Source organism: Macrotis lagotis, chromosome 1 (genome assembly GCF_037893015.1).
Source record: "Macrotis lagotis isolate mMagLag1 chromosome 1, bilby.v1.9.chrom.fasta, whole genome shotgun sequence".
NCBI lineage: Eukaryota > Metazoa > Chordata > Mammalia > Peramelemorphia > Peramelidae > Macrotis > Macrotis lagotis.
In genome coordinates this window covers 99,157,356-99,169,397 of record NC_133658.1, presented here as the reverse complement: position 1 = coordinate 99,169,397, position 12,042 = coordinate 99,157,356, and the positions used below count along the sequence as shown (strand labels likewise).

The following is a 12,042-nucleotide window of genomic DNA, read 5'->3' as shown; positions in this document are numbered from 1 at the left end:
GACTCTTCTTCCATTTTCTGAATGAATGGTTCTTATTTAATTTTATGCCTCAGTGATCTGGACTCAGCTCTTTGAGCCACACAGGCTGACTGTCTTTCTCTGTGAGGAACGGCTTGAGTGACACCCCCTTCCTGCTCCAGCCGGGGCCAAGTTCTGGAATGGTCTCTCACCCTTCGGGGGATCCCTACTTCTTCCACCCAATTGTCACTTCTCTCAAGTCCACTTTGGAGAAGGAAATAGTCTCCACAGCTTCTCCCTGAGCCTCAGGTTACCATTCTATTTTCCTGGGGTTTTTTTGGTGCTCATCTTATTTCCCTTACAACAATTAAAAAGCAGAAGACAAAAAAGAAAAATTAAGCTTACATAACATAAAATCCCATGACTATTGTAATCCTGGCTGCTGGGAACATTTAGGCTAGGGGATCCTTTGTGTTTGTAACTCTGGCATAATACCCAGTCCCTTGTAGGTACTTTATTGAATACTTGCTGATTGATTATTTGATTACTAGATTGTCAACTCCTTGAGAATAGGAATCGGGTCTTATCTTGGTCAGCCTCTAGCTTAGTAAGTATATTTCCTACAATTAATATGGTGCTGAATAGATAAATGTTGGTTGAATCCAAAGCACCTCTACAACTAAGTCTCTCCTGTATTCATATATGAACAAGGTGATTTTTAGAAGGAATGATTGACCCTTCATTAATTACCTAGGTTAATAACCGATTCTGCTATGCTGTATTTATGATACTCAGTTACAGCAAGACCTCTGGGTATTTACTATTAAACCTGATTAGAAATACTAATTAGCTGAGATGGAGAGTTTCTATGGTCTTCACTGCCTAATTCCTCATTATTCTTGGACTATGGAAGCACAAATGTGAGAGGAAGAGTTCTACAGGAGAAGCCTTACCTTGGAAAATCCCACCCCAAAGCCGGATGTTAAACCTACATACAGTTAATGTCACACAGACTGAAAATGCAACTTTGATACATTGGAAGATACTTTTGTGATTTCATTTACATGTATATCACATCTATTTATATAGCTCACAACCTATTCAAATACATGTTACATACATGTTGTTACCATGTCAAATACTTTGTATGTCTACTTTAAGATGTGTTTTTGATTAAAGCAGATTATTGTTGACTGCCTTTTTAAAATCCATTTTACCTTGTTTTATTGGATTGTTGAATCCATTCACATTTAAAGTTATGACTCTTAGGTTTGTGTTTTCTTTCATTTACTTTTATATTGATTGTTAGTTTCCCCCTTCCTCTTTTGTCACTACTTTGTCTGTGATTAGTTGTCTTCTTATAATTAGTCATCTTCTATGCGATTTTAATCCAAGTTCTCCCACAGATGACCTCCCTTATTCCACTCTTGAACCTTTCTCTAACCAGAAAATTTTATCTGGAAATAAAAGATGCAGAGAAGACAAACAAAAAAAATAATTATGACCTTGAGATAAGATTATAAATGACAACAAAATGATTTTAAAACCAGTGTAACTCTATGATTATGATTATGATTATTATGATTATTACTATTATATGCCATCTATTATACTTTTGTTGTTATTGTGTTATTAATCCATTTCCATATCTTGTAGAAAATTGATCTTTCGCCAGGACAATATAATATTGTTTCGTCACCAGTTCCCAAGTTAATTGCCAGGTAATCATTGTTTATTAACACTAAATTATTTATTTCATTTATATAATTCCCCTCTTAAAATTCCTCAAGTACAATTATAATGGTTTTAAATTTTCATTTCTGTCAAGCATATTTCTTCAACCTTTACTATAAGAATATGAAAGAATTCTAATATTTCTCAAGAGACAGAAATTAATAAAATGTTGACTAAAAGAAAAGTAGGTTTATAAAATGACATGTTACATCTTTTTTTAAATTTTTTTAATACAGGCACTATGTGTTCCGTTCTGCAGTTCAAAGATTTCCAACATATTATTTTATTCCAGTAAGTACATTGTCATTAACTATTATTTCTTGATTTTAAAAAGGACACTTGTCATAGGATGTTAGAACTGGAAGGGAACTTATTAAATCTAGTCCAACACCTTCATTTTATAATTCAGGAAAATTGAGTCCATATGAAGGTAAGTCACATGCCCAAAGGCCCACAGCTGATAGGTAGCAGAGGTCTGGTTTCTTTACTTCCATGTCAGAGTTATTTAAAGAAAAATACTTTACCAATGAAGCAAATAGCAAATGAATACTACTCTTTGATTTAATGCTGAAAATAAATCGAAGATTTTAATAACACGAGTCATTTGTAATAAATTTAGGAGGTTAAGAAGCAAAGATCATTCAGAAAATAAGAAAAGCCTGGTTTCTTCCTTTTCAGGAGTTTAAAAGTGCTTTTTCCCCTATCTCTCTTAAAATTTGCACTTATGTTAGTGAATTGTGGCTAAAATAGACAGGGTTCTCTTGAAGATGAATATGTAAATTAATATTCATGCAGGTAGCTCAAATAGAGGTATGAAAAAGAAGACCATAAAGTTAATAAAGCTATAGTTTTTTCTCATTTTGGGGGGAGGAGTTCTATATTTATCTGAATATGTATGATTTATTAGAATATTCAGGTGAAGGATAGTGTAGATGTGAAGAATATTTGAATTCCAAGTCAGAAAGAACAAGATTGCTTTAAGTAGCAGCAGGTCTTCTAGGATGATCTTTATCCAGGGCATTGAATCAGTCCTGGGAATCTTTGAGAAATTATGGACATAGTGAGGAGGGACTGAGCAGCTACATCCATGATCAATTGATCTCCCCCCACCCCACTCTTTCCCATACTTAGCAAAATATAGATCATAAGGGATAACTAAAAGAAACCTAATGAGGTTTGATGAAATGAATGAATATAAGTGGGGCCAGTCACAGATATAAAGAAGTTCAATTAGACTTAATGGAATTATAGGGTGCTTATTGCTGTTGGTGGGTGGTCTTGTGGAAGACTAGTGACATTATTGCCAGCCGCTGACTGGCTAAGGTGACCAACCAGCTAGAGCAGCTAGGTGATGCAGCAGGTTGGAATGAGAAAGATTCTTCTCCCTGAGGTCAAATCTGGCCTCCATCACTTGCTAACTGTGTGACCCTGGGCAAGTTACTTAACCCTGTTTGTCTCAGTTTCCTCATCTGAAAAACATGATGGAAGAAATGGAAAACCATTCCAGGATCTTTGCCAAGAAAAACCCCAACTGGGGACCCAAGAATGGGACATGGCCAAAAGGACTGAACAACCATAGCAATAGCCTTTGATTGCCAATATTCTGTTGGTTTTAAAGCAAGACCTTCTCTAGGGAGTCAGTCCAGGCAGGAGATGTCTCAAAGAGTATGAGCTCTGGGAGTGAAAAAGCCAGTTAGCTGTTGAAAAACTTAGTTCTTAATCAAAGAAATCAAGTAAATGTCCTTCGATTGGGGAATGGCTTAGCAAACTGTGGTATATGTATGTCGTGGAACACTATTGTTCTATTAGAAACCAGGAGGGATGGGAATTCAGGGAAGCTTGGAGGGATTTGCATGAACTGATGCTGAGTGAGATGAGCAGAACCAGAAAAACATTGTATACCCTAACAGCAACATGGGGGTGATGTTCAACCTTGAAGGACTTGCTCATTCCATCAGTGCAACAATCAGTGATAATTTGGGGCTGTCTGCAATGTAGAATACCATCTGTATCCAGAGAACAACTGTGGAGTTTGAACAAAGACCAAGGATTATTAACTTTAATTTAGAAAAAAAAAGATATCTTATTGTCCGATCTTGTTATCTCTCTCTTTTTTTTTTAGGTTTTTTTTTTTGGCAAGGCAAATGGGGTTAAGTGGCTTGCCCAAGGCCACACAGCTAGGTAATTATTAAGTGTCTGAGACCAGATTTGAACCCAGGTACTCCTGACTCCAAGGCCAGTGCTTTATCCACTATGCCACCTAGCCACCCCTCTCTCTTTTTTTTTTTTGCAAGGCAGTGGGGTTAAGTGGCTTGCCCAAGGTCACACAGTTAGGTAATTATTAATTGTCTGAGGTCAGATTTGAACCCAGGTACTCCTGACTCCAGGGCCAATGCTCTATCCACTGTGCCCGCCACCTAGCCACCCCTATCTTGTTATCTCTTATACTTTGTTTCTTCCTTAAGGATATGATTTCTCTCTCATCACATTTAATTTGGATCAATGTATATTATGGAAACAATGTAAAGACTGACAAATTGCCTTTTGGGGGAGAGGAGGGAGGGAAGTAAGATTAGGGGGAAAATTGTAAAACTCAAAATAAATAAGTAAAAAATGAAAAAGAAAAAAGAAAAACTTAGTTCTTGAAAGGGAATCATCTCTCACTTCTTGAAAAGGAAGAGATTTCTCTATTCTCCCCTCTGCCCCCCATCATCCATGACATCTTGCTCCATGGGGAAGGCGGCACAGTGAACCATCAAGAGGCATGAGGATGTCAAGAGAAAGGATCCTTGGGTCTTGTACCATCAGAGAGGCATGAGTGACCAAGGCCCCAGTGATCCCGAACTCTATTTCTCTGCTAGTGTAGCCCATGTGTTTGCTCACTTTATGTTCATCTCAAATTGATGGGGAGGGGGATTAATATATTGTGGCTATTTAGTCAATGCCTTTTCAGTCAGCTGATAGACTATTAAAGATAAATACACCTGGGAGCATCATGAGAGCTGTAGTTTTTTGTGTTCAGACCCACAGAATACCTACATACATACTTGCATTCCAGCCACATTAGACTAATGCTTTTCCATGACCATGTATATACAGGTCTTCTCACCTACATTCCCTGTGGTAGCACACACACATTGTGCCCCACTTCAATTGGATGTCCTTAAGGACAGAGGCTTTTTTTAAAAAGTACAGTAAAATTACCCATAGAATAATAAATGTATTTGAGTTGATTTCATTTGTTGAAAGCAATTTGTAAACTGAAAAATACTACATAAATTGTAAGTGGTTATTGTATTAATTTATAATATACTTTCAGTAATAGAATTGCAATTGAATAGGATCCCAAAATTACCTTGAAGGCACAATTCGATTGTGTTTATGTTTCCGTGGGCAAAAATATTTTTTAAAATCTGTAATCAAAGTTGTTTTTCTTTTTTTTTTTTAAATGGACAGACTTTTCTTCAATTATTCCAATTCTTTTTGATCCAATTTGTCCTAAATATAAAGTGATGAGAGAATACTACCCATTTGGCTTTTATTGTGTTGTGTTCCTACCCCCACCTGGTCATTTGAACTACACAATGGATAACCTTGGGTGGAGGTGGTCTGGCTAATATCTGAATCAAGGTACAGCTTGCTATTTTGTATGTCTCTTCAAAGAGACCTCCATGTACCCCATAAGCTGCCCTGTGGGATTTCCTGAAGCATAAACATTACATTTATCCCTTCTTATAGACCTGGGGGAAAAGATCCTCAAAGCCCAGTTCCCAAACATATCTCACTCTATCATTCATGTGTATGAAGAAAAAAAAATCCATAATTGCTCATTGAAACGGATGGCAAGTAACTGCACCAGACTGTTTTTTTGTTCATCCTTGAAGGGTATCCCTTTAGCGTGAAGTAGATATTAACCTTGAATTTGAAAATCCTCCAGGCTCTCCTTTGTGTCTCTGTGACTGGCACCCTCCAGGATGGAAAATCCATTTTGTATTAGTTTGTAAATAGCTTCTTTAATAATACAGTTGCTAAGCTACCTAGTTCACAAATGTGCAATACAATTTTATTATTTGCTGTTGGAAGATTGTCTCTGGTACCCTGGATTGAAACCCTGTTTTTGATGCTGTCTAGGTGACCCTGGACAAGTCATTTATCTTTGCAATGCTCTGGGCAGATAAGACTTTAATTTAATCAAAAAAAAAAGCTGCCAAACTTTTGTTAGAGGGAGTTTCCTTATTGGAATTCTTTTTTTTTGTAAGGCAATGGGATTAAGTGACTTGCCCAAAGTCATGTAGCTAGGTGATAAATGTCTGATCCTTAGATCTTCCTGCTCTATCCACTGCATCACCTAGCTGCCTCTTAGAATTCTGTTGTTAGGTTGTATCTGACTCTTTATGACCCGACTTGGAATTTTCTTGGCAAAAATATTGGAGTGGTTTTCCATTTCCTTCTGATCATTTTATAGATGAAGAAACTGAGGCATGCAAGATTAAGTGACTCTCCCAGGGTCACACAGCTAGTAAGTGTTTAAAGGCCATATTTGAACTCAGGTCTTTTTGACTTCAGACCCAGGTTCTATCCACAGTGCCACCTACCTTACCTTCTCACCTAGTAGTTCCCTATAACATAAATAAAATTGATGAACCAGTCCCTATCCTTATCCCTAATTTGCTGTTTGTCAGCATCACAGATATCTAAAATAGGAAATTAAGAAGCCAAAGTTTGAGAAAACAAGCTAATAAGCTGGAAACATGTCATCACTTTTGGAGTTTGTAAGCCCTTCTGAGTTTGATTTTTCTTTTTGTATGGCTGCTACTAGAGGAAACATAGTACCTGGCTGACCCTATAGAAGCCAATAATGCAGCTCTTATAGCGCTTTACAGGTAGACCCTCATAGTATACACTTGTCTATCTCTTTTATACATTAATTACCACTTTGCAAGTGGATTCTCATAGGATACACTTACCTATCTCTTTTACACATTACACAGCCATCTGAACATAGGACCCATGTTTTTGTTCTTTTTGTTAGTCAAGATAATAGTATAGAAACATATTGAACTTATCAAAAGATCCTGAGTTCAAATTTTGGCTCTGATTATAACTGAATGACCTCAGACAAGTCACTTAACTTTTCTGATTATTAATTAACTCGACATAAAACAGATAAATATGGACACTATACCTCTCCAAATTGTTATGAAGACCTGTAGAGTCCATTTTCCAGACTCTTATGTTGAGTCTCACTTCTGGACTCCCTCAATCTCCCCAAGGTGAGCGTTGGAAGGGCAGGATACAAGGATGGCAAAGGAGACAAGTACTCCATCAAGATCTTCAAGTGCTCCATTTATTCACCAGAATATAAGTACTTAAATATCCTTCCCAGACCCTAATCCACTCCTACTCCTGTGGCACTTAGTAAAACAAGGTTCTGATGCTCAAAGGCATGATGATAATTTACAGTATTCCCATACACAACAGTTCCCAACAAAGACCAAAATGAAGTATGTAAAATATTCTGAAATTGGAAAGTATTATATTAATGTAAATCATTACTTATATCCCTTTCATGCCTAACATGTCTTTTGCACATTGTAGGAATTTAATAAAAATATCCTGAGATTAACTGATAGAACACAATTGAGTCAAATTTTTTTTCCATAGAAATTCTTTGTAGTCCTTAAAGTAGATCAAAAGGAAATTCTCTTCTTCACTCCATTATGTTATGTTCCTTTCTTTCTGGGCCTTGGGGGCCAACCTATATGCTTCTTATGAGACTCAATCTGTGAATGTGATGGATGAAAAAATAGTTCTCCCATCTTGTGCAGGTTGCTCTTGTTCACCCTGTGATTAGAATTTAGCTGAGTTAAACTCTGGCAATGTGAAAGATAATGTAAGCCCAGTAGAATGTAAACTATTCTAAAAAAAGGAACAGTTTCCTTTGTGTGATTTGTCCGTGTGTGTGTGTGTGTGTGTGTGTGTGTGTGTGTGTGTGTGTGTGTATCTAGCACCAAGCAAAGTGACTAACACATAGTAGACACTAAACAAATATCTGTTGAATTAAATAGCTCATTTCACTTATCCATGAACAAAATGGCAGCAAAGTTCCATGAGAAGAAAAAAGTTGCCAAAATGGATTCATTTGATCAGTTTAAAACTTAATGGAAGCACAGATACTTCCCTTCCCTGAAAATCAAAATATGACAGTGGTCTTGGTGGAAGGTTCCTGAAATTATAGCAGGTCAAAGAGGGTTTTGGAGCTCCCACCACCTTCAAAAAAAAAAAAAGACAAATTTAGATTCTGCAGAAGTAACTAGCTGTAATTCTTATAGGATCACATAACTCACATCTGCAAGAAACTTGGAGATCATCTCACCCAGCTCCCTGTTTTACAGATTCAGGGACCCAAAGGTCATCAAGTGACTTAGCCATGATCATATAGGTAGTGAGTAGCAAAACTGGGTTTCCAACTGGGGTCTCTGACTCCCATCCATTTGCCTATTTCTGCTTTAACCTACCATTGTACAGCAATGGGGTGTTGCTGATGAAGACTATTGATACTATTGACCAATACAGTGACAAGATAATAATAGTTTTGGAGATGGAACATCTACTCCCAGGAAGTGATTTATATTTTTGCAAGGCAAATGGAGTTAAGTGGCTTGCCCAAGGCCACACAGCTGGGTAATTATTAAGTGTCTGAGACCAGATTTGAACCCAGGTATTCCTGACTCCAGGGCCAGTGCTTTATCCACTGCACCACCTAGCTGCCCCCCAGGAAGTGATTTAAAAAAACTCTGCAGGAGAAGGTGATGGTAGGGACCCATGTGGCCTCCCTACTTCCCCAACTCCACCCTCTAGATTAAGGGAATTTCCTTACCAGTCAGACCAGTGCAGCCACCTTCCTCTTAATAGTACAAAAAAGTATTCTGGGGAATTAATTTTAATATCACTGAAAGCAAAATATAATTAGGAAGTCAAATCTCAGGCCCCCAGATATCCCATATTACAAAACCAAATGAAAGAATTTCTTGATTGTTTGCCATTCAGCATGAGCCATACTAAGGCTCTTCTAAAGTGGATAATTGAAAGTTGGCAATATTGGGAGTAAATGGAGATGGATTATTTGACCTTTCAAGGATTGTTCGAGTTTGATTATTCTAAATGAAAATACCTGAGGATCCAGTATGAATAATTCAGCAGGAAGAAGAAAAATTTTAGAATGATCACCCTGAGAATAGATCTGGTCTAAGTTACATTTATGTTTTTAGTTTCTGCATCTATTTATTTATGTAAAAGTAGACCATTATAAAATCCTTTCAGCAATGTAAGGCAGACCATTCTAAAATTCTCATATAAATATATGTATATACTCCTATATGTATATATGTATGTGTATATATGTATGTATGTATGTTTAGACCCATATACTTTGAGTATCTACAATAAGCCAAAAAAGAAAAATCTATTTTAAAGTGGACACAATCTTCTTGTTAAGGTTGCTACATCCTATGAGAAATCTATCATCTCAAAACCTACAGAAGAATAGTGGAGGGTGCCACAACTTTTTGCCAGTAGATGATCCTTTAAAATCCAATTGTCAATTAGAAATATTTAAAAATACCAAAAGTCCTGGGGAGGTCAGAAATATACTAAATGACATTTTAAAAATGTGTATGGCTGCAACCAAATTATAAAAATCTTCTTGGACTGTTAATGCCAACACAGGAAATAACCAGATGGCAATTGTGTGGAAAAGTTATAGTTTTAGATTCCTAATTGTATCTTTGACAGGAGCATATGGAAACATCTTGTTATTAATATAGCCTCAAGAGTCTTAGTGTATATAGCTTGAAGTCTGATCAGATTTAATTACCAGCTATTGAATTTCCTAGTCCTGAGATGTTTGAAATGAGAAAGAGGATTGAGTATGGAATTTTTTTTTAAAGAAAGTTGTTTTAACTTTGTTACTACACAGAAAGAGTGCAACTTCAAAAGCTTTGCTTTCTAATGGATATCATCTGTTTTGCATCAATAAAAGAACAATATAGTACAATGGAGAGAGCTCGGTGAGGAGTCATAAATTTGGTTTTTTAGCCGTAGGTTCTAACATTATCTTTTTTTCTTTTATTTAAGGTGCAATGGGGTTAGGTGACTTGACCAAGGTCACACAGCTAGGCAATTGTTAACTGTCTTGAGGTCAAATTTGAATTCAGGTCCTGTGCTGCCTCTATTCTAGCATTATCTTTCTGTGTGAGCTTAGGCAAGTCAGTTAACTTCCCTTGTTTCACTTTTAAAATGGAATTGGGAAGAGTTTGATCTTCGGATCCCTTCTAGCTATAACATTCTATGATTGGCTCCATCTGGTAGGAAAGCCATGTTGTTCAGTCATGTCCAACTCATCATGACCTTAGACCATAGAATATTAATATTGTCAATACTAGATTTTCTTGGCAAAGATAACTGAATTTTCCATTTTCTTCTCCGTGAATTAAAGCAAACAGAGGTTAATTGTTAATGCAGTTGATTATCATCATTGTTAGGCTGATGTCTTGAATACTGACCCATTGCTCCTATAGGTTGCTAGGAGCCTCTGGTCACAAGAACCTCTGATCACAACATTTATGTTGGAATTTTTTGGACAACCTCATGTGTAGACTGATGAATTTCCTTTCCCTTTTTCTAAACGTATCATATTGCTGATTTGTTAACAGAAAACTCACAGTCAATGGCGTTATAACTATAACCGAATGAAACTTACCTGATGGTATTTTCTTTGTAAAACCTCCTTCTACATAGGAACACCAGATAGATCTTCAATATGACACTTGGGGGCCAAATGAAATCAACAAAAATCACAAAAATGCAAAAACCACATCACCAGACTGCAAAAAAAAGAATATTTATTTATCATATGAGAGCTGATTTTTTTTGTTTGAAATAACTTCTATTATCTGAAGTGTCCTGCCCTTTAACCACTCACTGCACCTAGCTTCAAGCATCCAGTTTCAAAACTGGTTAGCCATCATCTTGCCTAAACTAGCACTTCTTGTTATTTAATAGAGGGAAATGCTCATGTAATAAGGATGTGGAATTCCTAGAGATAAATAATAGACTGAAAGGAGATGAATGTGGATCCATGTAAGATGGAAACCATATTGCAATGGAAGATTCTCCCTACTGAGGAAGACCTATAATAGTTTCTTCTGGCATTTTCAATTTGTCATTATCAGGTTCTTCATCCTGATGGCACTTTTTACTGGACAGTCAAAAAAGATTCACCAGTGCACATCAGCATAAAATTCACTTGATAATCTGGAGAACTTTGTTTTCTCCCACGTAATTCATTGTGGAGATTAATGTATCCATCCTGCCATAGGCTTCACCATCCTTCTTTGTGTGCCATTTTTGAGAAATGGACATATGCTGAAGAGAATGGATTGGCTAGTGGTCAAAGTTGCTTTGTAGGTATGGAGGTACCAGCTGGAGGGATTGCTACACCCACTTTGACCTGAGAAACCCAGAACACCCTTATCTCATCTGGCACCTCAATCAATACCAGTTCCTCTGGGCATTATTTTCAACAGGTTTGACTTCACTCTTATCTGTGCTCCCAGATGTTTTGTGTGGGTAGCTGCACAATCAAGAAACGCCATTTGGGGACCTTCCAGATCATTTGTTCCAACAGATTTGAGCTAATCTTCCAGTAGTGAGCATAGGGTGTCTATATTCAGGTCCACTTTCCATACTCCAGGTAGACAATGATGCTTGTAAAAAAAGGCTGGGATAAGGAAACACCTCAGTCTACTAAGATGGGGGGGAGGGTTCAAAATGTTTCAATATATGACAAAAATAAAAGGATGGGGGCAGCTAGGTGGCACAGTGGATAGAGCACTGGCCTTGGAGTCAGGAGTACCTGAGTTCAAATCCGACCTCAGACACTTCATAATTACCTAGCTGTGTGGCCTTTCTCAAAAAGGCTGCCCAACAGGGCAACTGGACTGATATAACATTATTTAACACTGTAGACTCATTTTGAATTTGCAGTTCATTCATTGCCATCCCCACTCCCAACCCCTCAAGGTCTTTCTTCATTTGGAACTATAGACTGACTACCCTCCCACAAATTAAATGGACGAATGAGAGACTAAGATATCTTTATGTTATATTGAGGTTTTGGGGTTTTGTTTTGTTTTGGTAATGAAGATGTTTTGTTTTGTTTTTCTTACAGGATGGTCTTAGAGAAGGCTGAGTTTCCTTAGTCTGACATTTTTAGGATTTTCTTCAATCTAAACCCAATCTCCCTTCCCAACTACATTTCCCCTCCTACTTTGCTCTACTTCCTACTCA

At 37.1% G+C, this 12,042-nt stretch overlaps 1 protein-coding gene across 2 annotated transcripts in view; it reads left to right on the top strand.

Moving 5' to 3' along the window:
• Positions 1-12,042, top strand: part of STPG4 (sperm-tail PG-rich repeat containing 4) — a 42,255-nt gene that overhangs the window by 21,707 nt on the left and 8,506 nt on the right. For both annotated transcript variants that reach the window (XM_074205362.1, XM_074205368.1), the window contains exons 5-6: positions 1,615-1,679; positions 1,929-1,983. In XM_074205362.1, the coding sequence (XP_074061463.1) occupies positions 1,615-1,679; positions 1,929-1,983 (120 nt within the window). The remainder of the gene's footprint in view (positions 1-1,614; positions 1,680-1,928; positions 1,984-12,042) is intronic.